This window comes from Rhamphochromis longiceps, linkage group LG22 (genome assembly GCF_057381845.1).
Source record: "Rhamphochromis longiceps isolate RC_006_pf linkage group LG22, R_longiceps_female_GT1.1, whole genome shotgun sequence".
In the NCBI taxonomy this organism is placed as follows: Eukaryota; Metazoa; Chordata; class Actinopteri; order Cichliformes; family Cichlidae; genus Rhamphochromis; species Rhamphochromis longiceps.
Window position 1 is genome coordinate 10,995,755 of NC_140577.1, and position 25,190 is coordinate 11,020,944.

The 25,190-nt window shown below is 39.8% G+C and overlaps 1 protein-coding gene across 2 annotated transcripts in view; it reads left to right on the forward strand.

Annotated features, from left to right (window-relative positions):
• samd12 (sterile alpha motif domain containing 12) overlaps positions 1-25,190 on the forward strand; it is a 125,362-nt gene that overhangs the window by 5,189 nt on the left and 94,983 nt on the right. For both annotated transcript variants that reach the window (XM_085396541.1, XM_085396539.1), the window contains exon 2: positions 21,462-21,670. In XM_085396541.1, coding sequence (XP_085252667.1) covers positions 21,462-21,670 — 209 coding nt within the window. The remainder of the gene's footprint in view (positions 1-21,461; positions 21,671-25,190) is intronic.

Sequence of the window (25,190 nt, forward strand, 5' to 3'; positions counted from 1 at the left end):
CCTTAGTGACGTAGCTTAAGATAATTTCACCTGGGGCCCTTAGCACAGATGGAGACATCAAGTGATCTTGCTTCATAACAGCTTATGTAAACAAAGTCATGACTTAATGGGGGAAATTAATTTTAGCGTTCTGCTGACTAAAGGTTGTATCATAAATGTACTGGTACAATGACTGAGTGTGTGGCTAACCATCGTATGGAGGGAAGGGACGCAGTACTGTTAAAATATGAGTATAATAGTGTATTAGTGTCTGACTCATTTATTTATGTGACAGAAATTATGTTTCAAATGAAAGAAGAGACGCGAAGAGAGAAGTTTAAATGCTGGCTCACTTTGGGTATGAAGCACGAGGGAGTAGATGCGTGGGTGTTAATGTTGGACTGTTGGTTTGGGAACTTTACAGAAATGGTCACACGCACCCACATCAGAAAGGTGTGAGCACTTCTGAACAGCAGTTCTGATAGAAGACATTGGTGCCTTAAGGCCATGTTGGGACCAAAAATAGAATAGTGTCAAACTGAAAGTGTTGGTACTGGCGGTCGCCAATGCAGGAGGACTCTTGCAAACCAAAACAATAACAGGGTTATTAAGCAAATTAAATCTTGCTTAACATTTTCCACATACCCTAACACAACTAAATCGAATAAGCTCAAGTAGATTAGCTTGTTTTATTTATGTTACAGCATTTTTTTAAAATCTGTTGTTTGCAAGCATCTGTTCAGAGCAGCAAGTCAGTGTAGCTGTGATAACATTCCAGTGTATCTGATTAACCCTTCAGACCTGCTAGGTGATGTTTTATTCCCTCACTTGCAACTTGCCCATGCTGAAACTGTTTTATAAGATAACTCAGTTTTAAGATAATCTTGGGTAGATTTTAATTTTTGTAGGACAGCATAGCAGCTGTGTCTCCTACAAAATTTGATTATATCTGGTAGCGATCCGGTAGCGCAATCAGGGTGAGAACACCACATAGTAAACGTCTTAATCATTCAGCCGCCAGCATTCATTGTTATTATCAGCATGACAGAGGCTCTACATTTTTCCAGTGCTAACGTCATTATAATTTAACCAGGCAAGCTACTAAAAGGCTAACATGTGTCAGGACCATGAATTATGTGGACGTGTGCATGTACACACATATAGAAAGCGGCAAGAGCTGGACCCCAAGTCTAGTCGCAGTAGTGTTTACCCCTGTGGCTGAGGTTGTTCATTTCCCTTCTTTCTATTTGCCTCTATACATCCAGCCTCCTTGATCTGCCCTGCCCTGCTCTGCCTGTCTGTGCACCCATTCAGAAAACTCATTTCAAATCCTTCCCCCGGATCTAGCCCAGGAATAGAATTAGGAGAATAAACATGTTTATTTGAGTCAGTGGAATGGGATTACATCTTAGTCAATTTAATAAGGAGCTACTACATCGGACGAGGATCTTTCAAACCTTACTCAGCAGGAATAGGATTAAGATGACAGAAGCGGATGCAGCAAATGTCGAGGGAGAGCAGTGTTGTGCAATCGTCCTCCTTTAGGTAGGCCTACAGCCATGTTTGATGTACCATACTAAAGTCCTGCTGCCTGGAGTTTAGCATAAGAGATAAGCAAAATTAAAAATAGAAAATTAAAGTATTGGTAGGCACAAACATGCCCTCAAGCAACGTGCACAAAGGAGACTTTCTCATTAACAGACTTGCAGAGATTTCCACTACTTCCATGGATTGATGTAAAGGGCAAGTACCTGAAAGAGTCTGTCTAACAAATGTCAATGGGTTATTCATTACAATTCTATTGGACCTGTCCCTGGTCTGAGTGCTTTAGCTGGCTCAGCTTGCATTGCTGTCTCTGACTGTCAGCTTGAGAGAAAGAAATCCAGGAGAAGGAAAGGCCAAGTGTGTCTGGTCTGGACACTTTCTTTTTCCGCAGCACTAGTTTATATTCCCTCAGTTTTACTAGAACGTGTTCTGTACAAGTAAAAGGACCAATTAAAAAACACAGAAAAAAAGGCAATGACTTTAATGTTAAACTAATAAAATATGGTATGTTTTCTTAATGCCTTTTCTTATTTTGATTTCTTGGTAGTACCTCAGCAGTGTAGTGGTTGATAAATTCAGCTAACATCTAAAAGCCACTTGTTTGAGACCAGGGGGAGACATAAATGCAGAGGGTTATGTCGGAAAGGTATCTGGTTTAAAAATGTGTGCCAAATCAAGATATGTAGACGTATTCAACCTAAAGAAAAAGACTGATTTAGTAGGGAAAGTGGGCTAAAGTTTGGCTTACTGTTGTTGCATGGGTGTGACTGGGTGTGCTTGTAGAGTTTTTTCTCATGTTTAAAGACTATTGCAGCATCTTGCTCTCAGTCCTCTGGGAATCTTTGAGCTCCTGTACTGAGTATAGACACACTCATGTCTTCCACCTGACCATGTTACAAAATCAAGAGGTGCACAACAAAACCAAAGTGACACTAACGTCTGACCTAGGGATGCTGTGATACCACGGAATGTAGTAGTTGGTACCAGTACCAGCAACTATTCCTACAAAGTGAATATTCCATGTACCCAAATGTTGGTGACAGACCGTTTATTTGAAATGTCAACATTATATTTTGCATATCCAATATTAATGCTAATTCATGTAAACCATTGCACACAATTTGGCCTACAGGGACTTAATGAAATTCACAATACAAGACCATCTGTCTAAAAAATGGTAACATAAGAAGGATAATACTTTGAATTGATGTTAAATTGAAATTCATTCACCTTGAATTCTTTATTAAGTTTTGTATGCTGATCTTTTAGGTGCTTTGCTAAATTGGAAGTATTCTTTCGCTTGGTCTGAAATAAGCCAGAGAGCATCACCCCTTGGCTATCCACCTGAAGCGCAAAGTACCATACCCAACTATGCTATTCTTATCATATAGTCAGAGCAGCTGTGCTAGCTGCTTCTGGGTGTCCTCTTTTTCCTCTTCTTTTCTTCAGCAGACTAAAACACTTGGAGGCATATGATGCCCCTGGTAGTTCTGGAAGAACTGCAGCATTTGTACATGAGCAGCATACTGTGCCTACAGTATATAAATTGAAAATATTGATTCTGGTGACTTCCATAGCATGGGTTTGACATTAACTAGGTACTGTTTGGCTCACTTTACATCAGAAGGTACAATTGGCATCTTTCATTTAAGTATATTAATAACAAATAAGCCTATTTTCACTTGGTAGAAATACTATATTAGTTAAGATATTAAGCCTGCATCTTATGAAGAAAATGTGGATGTGTGTTAATATTGTTTCTTGTTGCAGGAACAACTTGATTTGCTTTAGAAGTTTAAAGGGTACATCAGTACCATAGATCCAAAACAAATATCCTAATTGCACTTAATAAATACATAAAAATTTTTTTGCATGCCTAGTGTTACTTTTCAAACTACATTGTTTAACACAATGTATGTACAGATGATTGAAGAATAATAAAAGTCGTTCTACAAAACTACATCCTTATCATTTGAAAAAAATGATGTAAAATGATGTAACCATTAACCAGCTCTCTAATTTAAAAGCACCATTACAAATTGTAGTTTTTGTTCTATTCATCTATTCCTATCACACCTGCATTAATACTTCCCTCTCATTGTATTTAAAGTTTCATCTGTAGCCTCGGGATGCTTCATGGTACAGCTCAATCAACTTGAATCATGAGCCATATGCTAATTCTGTTCTCAGAATTATAGCGATGAAAGGGAGAAAAAGTGTAAATTTTCCACATTTAGAAGTGATGAATATGCAAATTAATGAAGACAATAATGTTGTTTTATGCAGATAGCTTCTGTCTAACCTCTGTGAAGGCATTCTTAAAAATGCATTGTAAAAATACCTGGCTGATTGCATGGGTTCTTGTCCGTACCGCAAAACAGGGCAGAACAAAATTTACTGTATACAGTAACTTTATCGACCTTTATGAAGTGTGACCATCAGGGAAATTAAGCCCAGGGGAGGAGACAAATTTTGCTGAATGTTCCAGTCATTCTTTGCTTATTTCATCCTTGCAAAGCGCTCCCGGCCCTTTGTGCACTTCTCGTCTCTTTCCAAAAGGATGCCCTTTCTGCTTTTTGTGAACATTTGGCACCCCGGTGTGTCAAGTGCAAAAACTTGGCTTTGTGTCAGCTTCAGTCCCTGGTGACCATGAAGTCATCTGCGCTCCATTCTGCTGACTGATTGAAGCTGCTGATCTGAGAGTTTGGGTGTCACTGATGATATAGTGGGCACAGATGGAGAGTCATTGTCAGGTGAAGAAAATCGTTATGTGGCGTTTTTAGTGCTGTGAAGCTGATTCTTTAAAGTTCTCTTAAGGTGGAATAAACAGGAGCTTTGGTTCAGTTAGGAAGTGTGTGTGAATATGGCCCATAACAATATGGATAACTGTAAAATTACATTTTTAAAATGCAACTTTTCTAGTAGTTGTACTTTCAGAAGTACTCTGTTAAACTATATGAGCAAAGGCAGATGGTAACAGAAACGCATCCTCCACTTACAGCAGTACTCCACAGTGAAGGCCAAAAATGGACAAAATGTTAATTGTAATTCAGTTGAAGTGTTTTTCAGGGGGGTGGCAACAGAGCTAATTAGATCACTACTAATTTAATCAGGCCGTTGAAGAACAGCAGTGTGCTGGGGTACAATGAGCTCATTGCTGAAAACATCAGGGGAGCACTTTTAGATGTGCCTTACAGTGGGAAATTCAAATAGTTTTTTTTTAAATAGGTTAGATATAATATCCTATAATTATCAATTAAAGGACTAAAATCCAGTGGTTAGCACTGTTGCCTCATAGCAAGAAAGTCGTGAGTTCAATTCCACCATCAGGCCGGGGTCTCTCTGTGTGGAGTTTGCATGTTCTCCCTGTGTTTGCGTGGGTTCTCCCCGGGTACTACGGCTTCCTCCCACAGTCCAAAGACATGCAGTTGGTGGGGTTAGTAGGTTAATTGGAAACTCTAAATTGCCCATAGATGTGAAAGCAGGAGTGAATGTGAGTGTGGCTGGTTGTCTCCTGTCTATGTGTTAGCCCTGCGACAGACTGGCGACCTGTCCAGGTTGTGCCCAGCTGGGATAGGCTCCAGGGAAGTGGATATGAACATCAGGCTGTCAAAGTGTTTGGCAAAGGTGGGTAGAGGTGGTGTTGTACCATAGAATCAGAAGGACAGACTTTTTCTCGTGCGCCTTTCCAGTATTTAAATCTTCTATCTAGTTTTGTTTCTTGGGTTGTCTTTAATATCTGCATAGTAAACTGTATGAGTGCCGCGCGGCGTGAGGCCTACATACAGTCATTCTGTCAAGTTAACATATGGCCACACAGAGCTGTAGTTTTGGGTTTCTTTCATTACCATGTTGGTTGACCAACCATGGCTTGATCGAATATGACTGGAACTAATGGAGAAATTGCATTGGTCACATCATGCCTGATGGCTGTTTAATCAGCCGGTCCCTCCTTAAAGCAGAAGAATGTAAACAGTTTGTGTCTCTATATGAATTCTGCTTTTTGAAGTGACACTGTGATACCGAATCATGACTCTGCATTGTAAGCATTACGTGTATCTTAAGGCAGTAAAAGCTAGTTGATATTGAAATATATTACACATATAAACATATACGATGTCTAGGATTGCTATATTGGTAAAGCAGCTTCAAACTTCTTCAAATAAAACAAGTGAAAGGTTCAAAGCATGTCTTGTATACCGTACCTGGTAACTGATGAGATTTGAGTCAAAAACTTTTGATATTAATATGTAATAGTTTCTGTTGTTTTGGGCAAATGGAGGAAGTTTGAGTTTCATTAAATATTAATAGTTGTTACTCAGTTCTAAATTAAGACACTCTATTTTTTCACCCTTTTACTGTCTGCCTTTGAAGCAGAGCATGCTAATAGCTTTATGCCTGGAATACAGGCATAAAGCAGCATCACAGCAAGCCAAAGTGAAAAGCAGTTATATTTAGCTCATATGTATTTGCAAAGTGGGTCAGTTCGGTCTGTCTTTTTCTTTCCAGCTCTGTCTCACTTGACTCATTGTGTCTGTCTTTCGGATTTTTACTTTAAGTCACCGTCCAACTTTTTTTTTTTTTCCACCGTCTCTCAATCCATCATTCTCTCTCTCTTTTTATCCTCCCTCATACTCTGCACCTAAGAAATATTCAAAGCTGAGCACATCTGCGCCTGCTTGACACAGTCCCAAGCAGCCATGGCTGATGGAGCCCTGGGGTTGTAGAGGGCAGTCTATGAAGTTTGAATGCAGTTAACTTTTGATGGGATGTCAGGGTGAATTAAGAGCCCGTAGAGTCTAGCTGGCTGGCTAACTCATTACATGGTTTCACTTTGATAGTTAGTCATGCAGTCAATCCTCATTGTCTCAGCAGCTGACATATGAACATAACCACAGCCTTATGAGTGTGCATGAGCAAAATTAATGGCAACGATTCCAAAAAGCTTCTTTTAAGGCTGACTTAGTCGTCTGAGTATCCTGTTTAAAATCCCATCTAATCATTTCAGAGTAGTGAGATTCTCTCTTTGCTTTCTACGTATTAAATGCACAGTTTATAAATTAAGCTGCATGGGGCTCTCTTGATCACAAAAATAACAAAAAGCATATTGAAATGAAATCACGAAGTAGCGTAGTTGTTGACCTCACCGCTGCTTATGGACATCTGTTAATTGATCTCTGGGCTCCCCCAGAAAATAAGACAATATTTTCGATATATTTGCATTAAAATGACTGATAAATTTAAGAAATAAGGAATAGATATGAGAAACACCCTTCAACCATGTTAGGAGTGTTGATATTACATAGTTTGTCCAACAGAGGGCACTCTGCAACTGTAATTAGTGTTAATGTTTAGAGCGTAAACAAGTAATTCAACTCCATTGTCATATTTTCCCCAGTAAGAACTCTTAAATAACTCCTTACTAACCAATGTTTCGTGTGTCTGAAAGGGAAAAAATAAAATCAGTACTGGAGCAGCACCGTGGAACAGTCGTTAGCACTGTTGCCTCACAGCAAGAAGAATTTGAATCCACCACCTGGCTGGTGCCTTTCTGTGTGGATTTTGTGTGTGTCTAAGTTAGCCTGCCGACAGAATGGCAACCTGTCCAGGGTCTACCACGCCTTTTACCCTGGGATAAGTTCCAGCGCCACCACAATCCTGAATTGGATATGTGGGAGAAAATGGATATACGGATGAAAATATCTGCATCAATCTTAAAAATCCTTAATTATTGTGCTCTAATTGTTTAAGATGTTTTCATATTGTGTCATTTCAGTCTAATTAAACAGCCACAGGTTACTAATGAAATGTTGATTGCTATTAGGGAAATCCCCAAATATTTTTTTTTGTTTTGTTTTTGTTGCATGGATGTTCAATTTTTCATATCAGAATATTCTGATATTCTTTTATAAAATGTGGACATATGTAGCTACAATTTAAGCTTGGAAGCTCATTCTCCACTCTGGTTACTGTGTCCGATTTAATGACTTTATTGCAGGATTTACCAACTTTTTTCTGTAACCGGCCCTCCTCCTGAAACCCTCTCGAGTCATCTCCGGAAAAATGTATAAACAGTATTTTGTGATCAAAGGAGCCCAAAACCTGATAGCTTCTTGGGGACAGCACTGTTGCTAACTAAAAAAAAATCACTGACATATAAATGTGGAAATCTTACATATTATAACTTTTTACTGCTTAACCGAATCACTGAAGCCACTGAACCTAAATGTAACATTTCGCGCTCGTGTTTCCATGCACAGTCAGCCTGATCTTAATCCTTGGCGCACCTACCTGCTCACAAACGGGAAAAACAAACATGTATGTATGTAAAATGTAAAATGCATTGCACCATGGGGCATATTACTTTTGCATTACTTTAGCAATACTCTGCTTCTGATGCACTGTTGCATATTTGAGATTTAACAATATGAGCCTTAGGCCACCTGTGTACACACTGGCACAAATCTCTGTTCTAATGAAGGCACAGGAGTATTAACAAACTGACAAAAAGTTGGCAAAAGCACATCGCAGCATTTTACAGAAAAATCTTGTGCGCACAGCGATCCTTTTGGATGCTGCAGGTCTAACTGCTGATCATTGATTTTGCTACCTGTTGAAGGTCAGGCTCTGGCGGCTTGTTGTTGGTCGGCATGCACTCGGCATTAACATCAACCGGGGTCCAGGGTTGTGCATTATTGTGTAACAGAGTTAAGCATATTGTCATGATGCTTGCAGAAAGAGCTGATCTTCCGATAGAGATAGTGGGTAGTTGTTTGTGGCATGGGCACAGTTTTGACTTTATCATCACATTTTTGTCTTTTCGTGAAATAAAAATTAAAGCGAGCATTTATATTTGGACTCCTCAAATATTGTAGACCACTCCACTAGTTTTTTTGTTTCTTCTGCCACAAAAACTTAAGTGAGCTGATTCAATTTCAAGTGTGCAGAAAAGGGGCATGTTTGACTTCAAATCTGGTGATGACAACAACAGAGCTGACCCACTGAACGTCATGTTCTGTGACTGTTACCTGAGCTCACCTGAGTCCCAGATTGCAGAGGCAGCTCATGAATGTTAATGTAGCCGGGGAAGGCTTTAACAGTAGGTGTATTAATAACTCATGGATCAGTTAGTGTAAAAGAAGGGTGCCCTACTTTTTCAGTGTTCAGAAGCATAAAAACCTAAACTATGCACAGCTTGAAGTCAAATACCACAGAGCAAATGGTTTACATAACCATGTGTTCTCCTTCTACTCAAAGCAGCAGCACCTCTTCTGTAAGGCACTTTAAATACTTTTAACAAACTTGCTGCAGTCTCTTATTAAACACTGCCAATTAAATTTTGTTACTGAGCAGAAAATGCTTAAATTGTACATATGGTTGTCAAACTCAAAGAATATCTTGATCTTGTTTAATTCTGATAGAAGAGCCTTTGAAATCCTTTTTAATCTTAAAGAGCTTTGCAAAAGAATAAGTAAAGCGATCACGTACATGTAACTTTCTTTTGTCTCTCTGGGCAGCGAGCTTATTCTACAGGCTCCTGTCCAGAACATCCGATACCGGAGGCCATGAGGTTCATTTCCTGTCGCCTTCTAGTTTTCAGATACATTCTAATTAGTACTTTAGTTAGCATGTAACAAGGATATAACTGTCTGCTGTCCCTGACTGATGGAGATGCTCTTTCCAAGGTCCTCGGGGGCAGACAACTGAGCAGACACACTCCTCTCACACGTTTACACACTCTTCTCACATTTTCTTTTCTAATTTGGAAAGCAGAGGATGGACACCACAAGTAGATTTGCTAGGTTTGCTCACTTTCTCCGAGCAGACTGGGCGAGAATTACAAACGCACACAGTGTTTGGAAGGTGTCTTCACAGCTTGTGCGTACGTCTTTGTCTGCATATATACATGCAGGGTTGTGTAACGTCTGCACATCACTCTGAATGCATGCAGTGTTCGCCTGGGCACACATGAACGTGTGGGAGCTAACAGGAGAGAGATAACAGATGGGGGCAACTGACGATGTGCCTGGAAAATATGTGCAAATCCGCACATTTACTCCCAAATGCCTTAGTTATTTTAGATGTAGAGTTTTGCATGTTTCCAGCCATGTGACAGAGACTGATTTCTGATTCAGCTCTAAGCTACCGTTAACATATAAAAAGAGTCACAGCTGCGCAGTTGACTGAAATGCCATGTTCTCTACATCCTGCTAGTTTGGGTGCCAGAAAACCTCTTCAAATTCCCCTAGAGTGTCTGCTGGCGCAATTGCTCTGGAATGAAGGCACCCACGTCCTTCCTGTCCTGTGTACATGACTGTTAGCTTATTACATATTAACTTGTTTCACTAAAAGTTCTGGAAGCAGGAAAAAAACAAACTCAAGGTCTCAAAGCAGCAGTTTGTACAGTCTCCAGTCATCTGGCTCGCCCTGGCCTCTTTCTCTAGGCTTTGTTTCTGGGTCATAACAGTTGATTCTATTCACAAACATTTCATTCTGCTACACCCTGGGAGTCAGCCAAAGAGAAAGAGATCACTATGAGCCTGAGCGCCCACACAGAGCAAACATCACTTTTGATTATGGACCCACTACTGGTTTCACTTTGAACCAGCTCGTGCTGTGAAACACTGGCTCTAAAGTTAGTGCAGAAATTTGCTGTCTGGCTTCTTCCATTTCCCCTCTTGGAAATGTGCTTTTTCTTTCCACTGGGTTTCTTGCATGGGTGTAGTTTTATGAGGAGATAGGGAAACACATCGGCCTCGGTACATATTTAAATCATCTCACCCTCTGTTAGCTCAGTTAAGTGTTCAATTATAGGAATTCACTTGGTCATTCAGTCATTAGATTTATTGAAAGCTTTTTTTGCATGAAGAAAAACCATAAATGTCAGGCTACAACCACGTTGTACAGCTGATGCAGTGGGCTGGGGGACTGCATTTATATTTAAATATCTCCAATTTAATTCTGAACATAAAATACCCAAACCCCTGGAAGAGTCTGAACGTTAAGTGCACAAGAATGCCATTTACACAGTTGTTTAAGTGGGTAAATATGCAACATACAGTCCTGTTCAAGTCTTAAGCTACCGCTCGTTTTTTTATAAATTGGTAGGACAATGGGAATACGGTGTTTTACTGAATGGTGCGAACATAAATGGAAATACAGCATAATGTTTCTAATGGAAGTCAGTATTTAGACATGTGTCTTTTTGTCTTTCTCTCCTCACTCCCAACCAGCTGCAGAAGATGACGGCCCCTTGTTAAAAGGGAGTTTTTCCTTCCCACTGTCACCAAGTGACTGATTATAAGTGGTCGTCTGATTGTTGGGGTTTCTGTGTATTACTGGAATGTCTTTACCTTACAGTTTAAAGTGCCTTGAAGCGCCTGTTGCTGTGTTTTGGTGCTTTATACTGTAAGTAAGACTGAATTGAATAGTTTTCTGTGTTCATTATTCTATCAGTTTTGAAAAGATCCCCAACACCACAGGCTGGAATCCAGCCCCAAACCATAACAGCATGTTTTACAGATGGCTGTAGAGAGTCATTATTGTACATCTCTCCTGACCTCTGACGATGATGGTCGACTCTACACCACAAATTTCTAAGTTGGGTTAATGAGTCCATAAGATGTGTTGTCCCAGATTTTCAGTCCAGTTCTTGTGTAATTTGGCATATCTCGGTCTTTTCTCGCCATTTCCTTTCCCAACCTTCCACTTTTTTTGAGCTTCAGTGAATAGTATATGGATGAACTGATGATTCATCACATGTGTCTCTCAGGTTCTGTCTGGTCTTCGCTGTACCCTTTTACCCATTTGTTAAGGACATGACTTTGAGATACGGTTTATCTGCTGTAGATAGTTTTTAAGGTCTGCCACTTCTTATTTTTTCCTTCACTTGTCCATTTTCCTAAAATTTTTACAGCAGACTGTACAGCATGCCAGGATATGCCATGTTTTGGGCCAATAGCTTCCTGGGAATCACAGTTAAGTGCAAAAATAAGGTTATTTTTGCATTATTTTTGTTATATTTTGCCATCTTTGGAAGTTTTCATAGATTCGTCTAAAGAAATGGGAACAAATTGTGTTTTTGCGTTAGGCTTCTTGCAACAAAGTGTCTGATGATATAATTCAAAATGGGTTGTTTTCTAAATTGTCTGGTACGTCCCTTGAGTTCGGTGCCCTTTTTATATTTGAATGGTCAGAGTTAAGTGGCTTAAGAAACCAAAAATATATCTCTGAAAATGGATCAGTATAAGGATTTGACTAAAAATGAGTGAAAGGGGACAACATCCAAAGAAAAAATGTGAAAGATAAGCCTGAATAACTATTGCTCTTTTGCAAAGTACTGTATGTAATATTACACCATTTCAGATTGTATTACAGCTACAGACAATGTCCCTATCTATTAAGCATCACACTAATCAATTAAAATCTTACCCAATAACTGTCCAATGCAGTAAAATATTAAATATTCACTTAATAAATACATTCAGACTTACCCATTAGATATATCTAATTTTCCATGAGATCTCCAATGCTCTCTATTAAACTGCAGTTGGTGACATTTGCAACCATCAATAAATTTCTTGAGTGCTTTTTATTTAAACTGGTTTTCCACACTGTGCTTACTTTAACTGTTTTTATACACACAAAACATATTTTCAAGAAGTTAAAAAAATATTCTGATCTTTATCTTATTCATATTTGTAGGCTATTCAAACATTATTTGAGCTAACAAAACACTAACTTCAGTCATTTCCATCTTTATTGAATACACCTAGTAATAACTCACAATGCTGAAAAAGGAAAGTTAATATGTGAATCTAGTAACTCTTTGTACCAGCTCTAGCAGCAAAAACTTCTATTAGACATTTTATAGCAGCCTCAGGGACTTTACTCAAATAAGAAGCTATTTTTGGACCTGACATTACTGTTTCAGTTCGTTGATATTTGTAGGATGTCCTGATTTAGGTCATGCCATGGGATCTCAGTAATGTTAAGGAAAGCGCTGGGAATTCTGAATGACTTCTTGTTGATTTACTGGTGTGGTCTGGGTTACTGTCTTGTTACATCACCTAACTTTGAAGTCATGGACTGCAGCGCTGACGCTCTACTGTAGGATTTCAAGAGGTGTGTCAAATCTCAGTGTTCACTGGTACTCTGATGCAATATTGAGTAGTTCTAAATTCGGCTTGTTGCACCTTTAACACTATAGTGCTGCAGAGGAGCCAATTCATGGCCAATGTATCAGCAGTGTCACCAAGATGCTTTTTTTTTTTTTTTTTAAGTATGAGGGGATGTGAACAGGACTCCACATTGATGTAAAACACTTATTAAACTTAAAAAGACTGTTTGACTTTCTTTTTTTTTTTTTTGCTATTACACTGAAAACAGTAGATCCAAATTTAAAATGGAACAAAAGCTGCAGCTGTTGCAGTTGTCGTTTCTTTCAATTATGAATCCCAGTTTTTCAACGTCTGTGAACTTCTGCCTGAGAGGGGTTACCCTGCGGTCACTGAAGTTGGACTTCAGTTTCTGGCAAAGATAAGACACAGCTGCCTGTCTCTTCAGGAGTGCACAGTCTGAGAATACAAAGATCCTGATTATTTCTGGTCAAATATGACATGACTGGGCTTCTCTGCAAACAGCCCCGAAAAGCCTTCTAGACTAAATAAATGTTAAGGAAAGAAAATGCATGCAAAACTCCATATGCATATGCTAGCCACGCCTTGGCCGGATTACTGGCAGACCTGATGAATCAAGAAATCACTTAAATAGAAGCTGTCTGACAAAGTGAAGCAGGGTAAACGATCTCAAAAGTGTGAAGTGACACAAAATCATTGACATACATCAGTGAGGAAGTGATTGCAAAGACATTTCTAAGCCATTTGTAAACCTTCTCAGGAATATAATGACTCCAAGACTGCACTGATGATTAATCCAGGAGGTCACAAAAGTCCCCAGAACAACATCTAAAGAACTGCAGGCCTCACAAAGTCAGTGTTCAGTATTCAACAAAAATAAAAAGACTGGGCCCAAATGGGAGAGTTCCAATAAGAAAACCACTGGTGACCAAAAAGGATACTAAGTCCTGTGTCACAAAAACATCTTGAATATCCACAACATTTTGTGAAATGATGAGAAAAAGTTTAGCTTTTTGAAGGTTTTGAGTCCCATTAGATCTGTTGTAAAACCACAACAACATTTCATAAAGAGAACATCATATCAACAGTCAAACATGGTGGTGGTAGTGTGATACCTGGATGGCCTGGATGACTTGCCAAATTTAATGGAACCATGAATTTTGCTTTCACCAGAAAATCCTAAAGGAGACTGTTCAGCCATGAGTTTGTGCTCTGAAGCTCAAGTGCTTGGACAATGATCCAAAAACACACCAGCAAGTCCACTCGAATGGCTCAAAGCAGCCCAGTCAAAGTCAAGGACCTCTGATTGGGATGCTTTGGCATGACCTTAAATGGGCTGTTCATGCTCATAAACCCTCCAATGTGGCTAAATTAAAACAGTTCTGCAAGGAAGAGTGGGCCAAGGTTGCTCCACAGTGATGTGAAAGACTCATTGCCAGCGCTCGATTGCAGTTGCCAACTGTACACAAGCAGTTATTAGGTTTAGTGAGCAATTACTTTCTCACATAGGGCCAGAAGAGTTTGAATGTTCTTTCCCTTAAAATATGAAATCAGTGCATTTTGTGCTTATCAGGTTATCTCTGTCTAATCTTTGTTTGATGATCTGAATCACTGTATATATTTTTTTGTCGGCATGAACTTGTCAAGTCCAAAACCCTTAAAATTTTTATTATAGCAGTCAGTTTATTCAGTGTGCCTACAATTTTTCATGGCAGGCATACAAACAGATTCCTGCTGGTTGGTCCTTTTCAGATTCAATTGATAATGGCTGCTCGTTTAAAAGTCATGTACAGTAATTAAGAGAACCAGAGTTACGTAAGACTAATCTAATTCTTACTTTATCCTCCTCTAATAGAAATGCATTTGGCTTTGAAGCGATGGCAGTTTTCGGTAACAATTCTACGTAAGTGTGCTCCATTCATTTTCTCTCCTCATTTCCCAACACCGAGTTCCATTGATAGAAAAAGAACGGAGTGGGAGAATGGAGGCGGATATCCTCCCTCATCTATCTCTCTTCCCTCGCAAAGCTTTCACGGCGCATGTCAGCGAGGAGAGAGGGAAGAATGTAATGGTGCTATTTATAGCAACTGTTGCTATTTTAAAAAAAAGAGAGAGAGAAAAGAAAATCTATCTTTTAGCCCTCTATCCACTCACCCTTCTTCCACAGAAACGATGACAGGCCAGTGCGGCTGTCCTTTCTGTTTGCTGTGGTCCTCCCCCTTTGCCTAACTCCTCTCACCATCTTCTCACCCGTCCATCCATTTAGTGTACTTGTACCATTGTTCAGATGCTCTTAGCAGAGGATGTATAATTCATTTCTCCTCCAGAGTGGTTGCACACCAGTCATGAATTTAGTCAGGGTGAGGAGGGGAAGGGGAAGGAGTGAGCTGGGAGGAGAGAATAAAGAAGCAGTGAGAGGGAGCAATGCATCGTGCCACGCATCTCAATTCGGCTTTGTTTAAAACATGGCCCGCTCATGTATGATCTTTGTATGGTTTAAATGGGGCTTCACGGGGCTCTGTTCTTTAATCAGGAATCAAACAGCAGGACTATAGCTGTGTCATGTTTGACATTTTTCTTTAAAGTAGTAATACACAACATAACATAATGACCGCTGACAGGTGAACAACACTGATTATCTCTTCATCATGGCACCTGTTAATGGGTGGGATATATTAGGGAGCAAGTGAACGTTTTGTCCTCAATATTGATGTGTTTAAAGTAAGAGAAATGGACAATTGTAAGGATTTGAGTGAGTTTAATAAGGACTAAACTGTGGTGCCTAGATGGCTGTTTCAGAGCATCTCCAACACTGCAGCTCTTGTAGGGTGTTCCCAGTCTGCAGTGGTTAGAATCTACCGAAGGTGGTCGAAGTCAGAAAGAGTGGCGAACCAGTGATAGTGTCACGGGTGGCCAAGGCTCACCGATGCACGTGGTTCATACGCTCAGCATCTGTGGGATGTGCTGGACAAACAAGTCTGATCCATGGAGGCCCCACCTCGGAACTCACAAGACTTAAAGGATCTGTTGGTGACAATTTGGTACCAGATTTCACAGCACAGCTTCAAGTGGTCAAGTGGAGTCCGTGCCTCAGTGGGTCCGGGCCGTTTTGGCACCGAAAAGGAGACCAACAGAATATTAGCCTCATAATATTACACCTGATCGGCGTTTGTAGTCCATCCATCTATAAGTAAGCCTTGTTAGTTAATGTGGCATATTTTAGAGCAACTTGCCTTTTGTCCTATTAGAAAACGAAGAAAGCTGGTTAAAGATGTCACACAAAGAGTCGGTCAGTGTGTTAACCAAGTGTAGAGTGATCCTTAAACAATCAGTAGACTGCCTCACACTTTGAGTACAGGTATCAAAAAACACAAGTAAGAAAAGAGGCATGTGGGAGAGGAATAGTTCATATATAGTTATATATTAAAAGCTTTGCTTAAACAAAATTTAAATCATAAAAGTAGCAGAGGTAGTTAACGGTGACGTATCACAGCACGCGTACTATTTTAAGGCTATTTAAGGCATGGTTCATCTTGCTTTAGAATAGGTAACTCACTCCAATGATTCCTAATGTAGGGATTAAATCACAAATTAAAGATTTTAATTATTTTAATTACAGGTGGTTGGTATAGCAAAATGATATCACAACATTTCAAGAAAATCTCCAATAATTATTTTTCGGTTGATATAAGGAAAAACAAATACTAAATAACATCCAGTCAGACATTGCAGCTTGCAGGCAGGAGCATTTACTTATTGGTGCAAACAACATGAGCGACCTTTTTCCTTTTCCTTCTTTTCCAATGAACTAGTGTCACTGATGACAGACTGCCTAATTCACAGTGTGAATCCATTACCACAAGGTGCAGCAGCATTATAGTGCAATACATCAAATGCAAACCCAAAAGCAGCTTAGTCAGTGTTTTCCAAATGTCAAACATTTAAGTAAGTAATAATAACAATAATATTAACAAGTAAAGTGATGTAACCTTGAAACTTTTATAGAGCCTGCACATTACTATCAAATAATAGAACTTGAATTGATTAATATCTTCCACCTGAGATGTTATATCTTGGCTCAGACCTTTTAAGCAGTTGATTAAAGCCATGTAACTGCATCACTAATTTCCATCCACCACTTGGTCCTCCTGTCATGTAGAGTCTAACTAGTGAGATGCTCGGTTGATTACTTTTTGGTTTCACTTCAGCCGCCATGTCTCCTCTTTGTACTGGTGGTTTTGCCTCAAGTTGGGGTTTTTTCCCACCTTTAGCTGTAACAACTTTCTAGCAGTCTGGATTTGTGCACTAGCAACATAAATGCAGATTATATATATCATCAGTATCATGATAGGACACTTTTATATTGCGTACAAATTCACTTTTTAGAAGTAACGCCTCCAGCATGGCACCCTTTATTTTAACATTACAACAAATTATCATCAGGCTCATCACAACAGCTATATAATGGATTCAATGTATTGAGCATAATCATCTGTAAGCTGCTTTGCAAACCACCCCTGCCCCAGTTTTTTCTTTCCATTCTGTGTACAGCTCAATAAATATTAGATCTGTTGTTAGCTGTGGTATCAGCTTTGTTCTTTGCATCTCTGGCTCTAGCTTTTCTTCTGTTGCACATAAAGAGAGCTATACTGCCAAATATAAGTTACTTAAATTATTAATAAGAATCTTATTGTGACTTCATAGGTCCTCAAAAAGATTGTAATATTTTAAAAGCAAGTAAAGCACTAAGTGGTCTTTGTATTCTGGCATTTGGACAGGGTAACAGTAATCTGAACAAAATCTGAGTCATTCAGGCAACTTTTGTATTAGCTCAAGTGCTCTGTGACTATATAGAATAGAATAGACTTTGTCATTGCACATGTCACAAGTACAAGGCAACGAAATGCAGTTTGCATCCACCCAGAAGTGCTTTAGCCATGAGATCTATCTATCTATGGTGTGATTCTAGGTCAGATATTTGAACAAATGTAGTGCACTCTCTCCCTTATTTTAAATGTGTTCACACTCTATTTCCCAGACGTATAGCATGTTGCAGTATGAGGAGGAACTATAGAAGTGAAATCTACTGTAGGTGGCCCCGCTGGTATGTTGAATGGCAGCACGGATATTGTTGCTGTTTTGTTTCAGTCCAGTCTGAACTGTGTCAGACTTGTAATTGCTCTCTGACAGTGGTCTCAAATAAGTCGCTAATTGGCAATTTTCCTGGCCGTGCTTGTCTGCCAACAAGCAGACTGGCATTTTTGTTTGGCCAGTAGAATAGAATAGAATAGAATAGAATAGAATAGAATAGAATAGAATTCAACTTTATTGTCATTGCACATGCACAGGTACAGGGCAACGAAATGCAGTTTGCATCCATCCAGAAGTGCTTTAGTGATATAGATATATTACAATATATATTAGCAATAATATAGATATGTAAGTATATTACAGAAATGGGTCTATTATGTTATAATGTACACGGTATGAAGTATGTTGTGAATATTCTATAACTATAAGTATGTACAGGCTGTAGTGAGTACAAGCTATGTACAGGATATGGACAGGATATAAATATGAAAAACTATACAGAATATGAAATAAATAACTTTACAGGAATCTGAGATATACAGCTATACAGAAATGGGAACTATGCAAGTTGTAAACAGTTGTAGGGTTAAAAATTATCGTATGTACAGAATGATTGTTTACACAGGGCTATACAGTAGTGCAGTTAAGGTAAGTGAGGGTGTGGATAATTTCTACAGAGGCTATATAAAGTGCTAGTGGTTGTGAGTGGTGGTTCACTCCATGTTATTATTGTGTGTTTGAGGGTACAGTTGTCCATTGTGTGTGTGTGTGTATGTTCAGTCCATGAGTTAACGTGGGTCAGATGTCAGGAGGCAGAGTTCAGGAGTCTGACAGCTGTGGGGAAGAAGCTGTTCCGGTACCTGGTGGTCTTAGTCCGGAGGCTCCTGTAGCGCCTCCCAGACGGCAGGAGGGTGAAGAGTCCATGTGATGGGTGACTGGGGTCTCTGATGATTTTCCCAGCCCTTTTCAGACACCGCTTCCTGTAGATGTCTTTTATGGCAGGAAGTGGTGCTCCGGCGATGCGCTGGGCAGTTTTCACGACCCTCTGCAACGCCTTCCGGTCCGAGGCAGAGCAGTTCCCGTACCAGACTGTTATACAGTTGGTCAGGATGCTCTCGATGGTGCAGCGATAGAAGTTCACCAGGATGTCTGAGGACAGGTGGTTCTTCCTCAGAGTCCTCAAGAAGAAGAGGCGCTGGTGAGCCTTCTTGACCAGCTTGGAGCAGTTGGTCGTCCAGGTGAGATCCTCGGAGATGTGGACTCCCAGGAACTTGAAGCTGCTCACACGCTCCACAGCCGTCCCCTTAATGTGGATGGGTGGATGTGGGTCAGCATTCCTCCTGTAGTCTACGATGAGCTCCTTGGTCTTCTCGGTGTTAAGCAGCAGGTTGTTTGTGTCGCACCACTCAGCCAGACGATCCACCTCCTCCCTGTAGGCGGCCTCATCGTTGTCACTGATGAGGCCAATCACCGTGGTGTCATCTGCAAACTTAATGATGGTGTTGGAACCATCAGCAGGTCTGCAGTCGTGGGTAGTAGATAGCTGTCGTCCTTTTATACCCTCCCCAAAGCCTATGTGTCTATCCAAGATATCAAGGACATTCAAATATGTATTTATTGCAGGCAATTATATGAGACACATTGCACGGTTGTGCTTTTTTTTCCCCTCCTTTTTTCAAGTTCATTCGGTTACTCTTTTTAGACCTTTAAGTAAAGCCGAATGTGCGGCTTTCGAAAAACATGTTTTTTGACCTTTTATCCAAGCAGACTTCAGGTGTGATGAAAAGGGTTTTTGACTTCCATTCCACATGAATGAGACGCTGGTGTTTTTAGAACAAGTGCTCAGGTTTTATGATGACAAATGGCCTATTTTAGTGACACCTAACAAGTCACTGCTAGCTGTCACTTCTGCTCCTGCATCACTGCCTGATGAGACTAAAATAGTGTTCGAGTCTGACACCTCCTGAAAAACACAACTAAAAATAAGCCCTTCATGGAGGAAATGGTATGATACGGTTTTACACAGAGTAATACAAGCCTTCTGCCAATATGTGACTATTATCATTCATCTCTTACATGCATGCAAATTGATTCACAGGAACTGCTTTTGCTGTTTTCTTTTTTAAGTCATCTGCCTGAGACATGTCCTTGAATGCCAATTTGTGGCAGTCATAACACAAGTTTTTACACAGATTTCCAGTTGTTTTTTTATCAAGGCAATCAACTGTGCAGGATTTTTGAGGGGGAAAAAAACAGAAGAAAAAAGGCTTTTGTGGCTAAAGATAAACTCTCCTGCTGTAGTGCTCAGCCAGTCTTGGGTTATGCTGAGAATGTCGTCAATTTACAATGCAATATTTTTCCATAAAAACTGAAAGTCTTAGGCAAGTGTAACATGGAAAAAAAATTAGTGTGGTCCACTGAAGTCCAAAGAAAATGTTTCTTTCCGTCTGGAGTAATTTGTATTTCGTGGCATGGCAACAAAATGATCTAGCACAGCTGGCATCAGTGACAACAGAGTCGACATGAAGTCAGGTGGGTTGCTGAGCGGCTTGCAGTTGTTACAGAAACTGTTGGCAGGTTACAGAATATTCAATAGCACACACGTAATGAGATGTGCCAGTTTGCTGAGAGACTAGCTGATCTGTGCTGGCACTGATATCATCTGATCTGCCAGGCCGGCAGCTGAGCTCGACTTTGTAGCCTGCCTGAACTTGTTGGAATTTTCAACTTATGGATGCCTGAACGCTGGCTTTGCTGGTAGTTCCACACTAACAAAATTCTCTTTGTCTTCTTTACTTTTAAGAGCATGAGATTCATAGAAGGGTCATTACATTAAGGATAGAAAAACTAAATTTCTGATGTATGAGACAACTCCTTTGCTGTTGTGCTTTTTCACAGTTTTCAGTTAAGTTGTCTTTTTGGAGAACTTGTCATGGTTCTTCTGTGGATGTTTGCCTGTTTATGTAAATTCCAGATTATCTCCGTGGGGGCATATCATCTCCTGCATAACTTGCTCATCTTCTTGTTTGCAGAAGATATTTTTGTGCCTTACATTTGGGTTGTTCTCATCATGTAGAATCATTCTGGGACTTGTCTCTCTGATGTTAGTGAATAATAGATAACACTTAGCTTTTTCCTGAAACTTTGCTGTTATTATTTATGCTCTAATACAGATTTTGGATAACTGTCTGCAAACAGTCCACTGTATTAAGAACTGTCTGGTAGTAGGAGACAGGTTGCATTACAATGAACTACTGAGACTTTCACTGGCTTACTCACCATAAGTCACTCTCTGCTGCCATCTTGTGGAATTTCTGAAGTGTAGCGTTCAGTGTGTGAGGACTGGGTTATTCAACATGTGTTGCTCACAGTTTGGAATTTCACCAGGAAATTTAATAATCTAACATTTAAGAGAACTGTAAAAAGAGACCATTAAAAAAAGATGTTATACTATTACAGAAACGATGTAGTACTCTTGTGTACTACACAAGCATTGAAAGGCCCATTTATAGAAAACTGCAATCTTAATTTATTAGCTAGTAGCTAGTACATACCTTAGCTAGTACATACCTGAACCTAAGTGATTCAAATGTAATGCAAAGCACCTCCAGTTAAAATTGCAATACTACACTTTCGTCCTATTTATGGCAAATGTCTGCTGTTACCCTTTGCTAATCACTTGGAAATGTTTGCCTCTGACACACTCAGCTGTTCACTGCAACCTGAGCCAGAATGGCATCGAACACCAGATGTGCCAGGAGAATATGACGTCACAGCTGGAGGAGGAAGAAGAGTCTGTGGACGTGGGGTCTGTCCTGCTGGATGACGACAGCCCAAGCTATCAGGATGTCAGCCCTCCTAGGTACCAGCGGCGCTCCCCGCCACACCGATCTGTCTCAGAGTCTGAGCTGACCCGGGTAAGACTATCTATCATAGCATAGCATATATTGTTTTTGTTTTTCAATTTTTAATTTTTCAATTATTAATTATTTAATCTCCTGTTATTTCAAGCATATAACAACTCCAACTCCTCTTTTTCTTTGCAAATCTGTACTCTGTGTCTCCATAGTGCCATATGGCAGCGGTCCCCAACCTTTTTTGTGCCACCGACCGGTTTAATGTCAGACAATATTTTCACAGACCTGCCTTTAGGGTGGCGCAGATAAATACAACAAAATAAAATGATACGAGCAAGACACAAACTGGGGTATTTTTCAAATATAATAATAAATGCGAATTCACTGTGTAATTGCCTAACTTTATTGGCAGCATCCTCCTACAATGACCAACAAATTGAGTGTAACATCCTTCTCTCTGTCCCTTAATACTCTCTGGTCACTATGGTAACGTGTAAATATTTCTTTGAAAACACACAACTACAACACGGGAAAAGACCCAGGGAAACCGAGTTAACGATTAAAAAAACCCCTGGAAACCATAAATTTCACACCCGAGCCTCAACTGTCGCAGCCCGGAACCAAACGACTCACTGGTACCAGTCCGTGTCCCGGGGGTTGGGGACCGCTGCCATAGTGTCTTCATAGTGTTTTCTATCATACTGCAGCTAAGGGGCGCCAGAGTCAGCAGTTTTCAGACTCATGGTAACTGTAAGAGAAGCTTGGATTAATAAAAGAAAACAGGTGACTGATGGCTAATATTTATATTACATGTTTGTCCATTAAGTCTGTGAGTTAGACACGTGAGTTTAGAATTGAAATAGTCAGGGGGAGTGTGTTCTCACTACTGGGATGATTTGGGTGACGGTGCTGTGTGAGTATTGCAGGTGGCAGCATGCTGAATGACCAGTTGCTAGCAAATGCTAAATACACTGAACTGTTACATGTATTATCTTTTATATTATTTGGGGGGTACAGACTGTTTAATGTCTTTTGATGCGTAGTGTTTTGAAAAATTCAGGGCTGCTAGGTACATTTTAAAAAAGAATGTCTCTTTGCATTTGTTGAGGGAGTTGTAGTTTGATCTTTAACTGTGAAATTTTCAAAAGGTTTTTAATGCCTTTGAAAAATCCATCAAGTCCACAGACTGTGCGTAAAAGTTGGATATAAGCTCTCAGTGTGTCATAAATATATATTTATTTTAAAAGCCAGAATGGGCAGAATGAAAGTGTGGCTGTATAGAAGTCTATGAGAAAAAGGACCTTAATCCTCATTTGACTAAAACATTTTGCCCAGTTATGGTCTCAGCTGCTATTTTCTGATCTTTTTTCCTTTCAGCATAATGTTGTAAATCAATCAAATCTAGAGTAAAATAAACAATAAACCTGGAAATAAAACCTGCTTTGGGGGTGACTGTTATTTCAGTTTTTATTGCTTTATGGCTGATTAGCTGCAAACGTGTTTGCTCTACATTCTGGCTTGACAGCAAGCTTCAGGTTGTCCAATTTTTTGTGTCCAAATTCCCAAAATAAATATAGGCCACCTCGAGCGCACTAAAAACTGAAATGATGAAAGTCTTAGTATTAGATTTACACTTGTGACCCCTCAAATTAGCTGCTTTGTTTTGGATAAAAGTGTAATTACTGTGTTTTCTTAAGTGCTAATTAGCAAATGCTGGAATGCTAACAGGCTAAACCAAGTTAATGAAATGCTCCACTGTATCTAAACAAAAGTATAGCACTTGAAACACTGTAGCACAAGTTCTCAGATCTCACAAGGAATTCACATAGCATGCTTAACTGCACTGTGGTGATATAACTGCACTTATTACTCTTATTTGATGATACATTGATGGTATTTGTTGTCACATTATGTGGACGGCACACATCCTTTTGCTTTCCACGCACAAAATAGTATGCCAGTCATGTAGATAAAGTAACCCCTTATGTTTCTGTCCACCTTGTAAGCACCAACAATAACTTTAATGTGGAATAAGCAGTGACAGACAAGCTGTTGTTTTCCTTGGTGTCCCTGATAATAGATGAAAGGACCCATCAACAGCAGTGAAGACTCATAAGTTGTTTCCTCTCCAGAAATAGACGGATTGGGAGAGTAGTGTTTACTTCCAACGTATGCAAACTGCCATATGCTCTTTTTCTTTCCTGATCAACAGTTACGACAATGAAAGAAGATTAAAGTACTTTGAGTCAGACACCAGCTTCTGTGTAAACCTCTTTGAAATACCAGACCTGCAGCCTGGCCTGGTTGAATTAGTGCAAACAGAAAGTTGCAGAAATTATTTGACAACTTTCAGCCTCAATGTCACATGTCCCTGTGCAATAGATTTAATATCTCCTATCTTTGGAAAAATCTAAGTAGACTAGTCTAGAAAGAGTTTAATTATGTCTCATAGTAATCTGTACTATCAAGCTTTGGAGACACAGGACAGATAGTATTTATTAGTACTTACAGGATTTGAGGTTAATTAAATGGTGTTCAACTTCAATTAGTATTACATATGTGTGCTATTATATGACCACATTCTTTCACATTCTGTATGGCTCGGCATATTATTTTTGATTTCATAAATATGCATGCACTACCAAGTCTAAATCACGGTGATGCTTCAAAACCTCCCGTTCCCTCATATCAAAGTCCTCATAAGTGAAACTCTCACCACTCGGCTGTCATCTAGGGAATGCCTCCTGACAGTTATATGTGCAGTAGGTGATAATCTTAAAAAGCACAGAGCATAGAAACTGCAACCAAATCCTGTACTGTGATACTTAAAAAATTTGATGTTTATTTGCTGCAAAATAAGGTTTGAGCACCTTAGCGTCAATGTCTTTACCTGATCCTGCCAGAGTGTTTTACTAATGCTATAATTAATAATATTATGGGTGAAAAGCCAAGAAAAGTACACTTTCCTACATCTTTACAACAATCTTAACAACAACATTTGTGCTGCGAGCAGGCGTCAGTGGCTCATATGTTCCCAGGTTACACTGTTGTTTGGCTCCTTGCCTCCTCTGTTACAGTATTTTCCCCTTAGATTTCTCTTCAGCACTCCCTGATTGTCATGTCCCCTCATTACAATGTCTCAACTCATTTGCTTGTTGGTCTTTGTGTGGTGCCAAGTCAATGGACCCATCAAGGCAAGACCATTGAAGGTGCCGTGTGGAGTGTTGCACCATCAAATGTTGCTGCCCGGGGTGCATCAAGCCTCTCAAGTTTAACTGGGAACAGTTAAAACATCTTGCCATCAGTTCATGCCTTGTCTCTCCTCAGACCACTGCGGGTTTGTACTCAACAGTGCCAAACTGGGCCACTTGATAAGTGTTGCTCTTTCAGATATGTTCCCGTCCAGTCATCTGGCTGCAACTTCACCCTTGCCAGTCACTTAGTTCTTTACTGCTGCCCATTTGCGCAGCTTTAACAGCCAAATGTTCAGTTATAGTCTAATTAATCCCAGACCTTGAAATGCATCATTGTATAATCAATGTTATTCACTACATCTGTGAGCAGTCGTAATGTTTTGGCT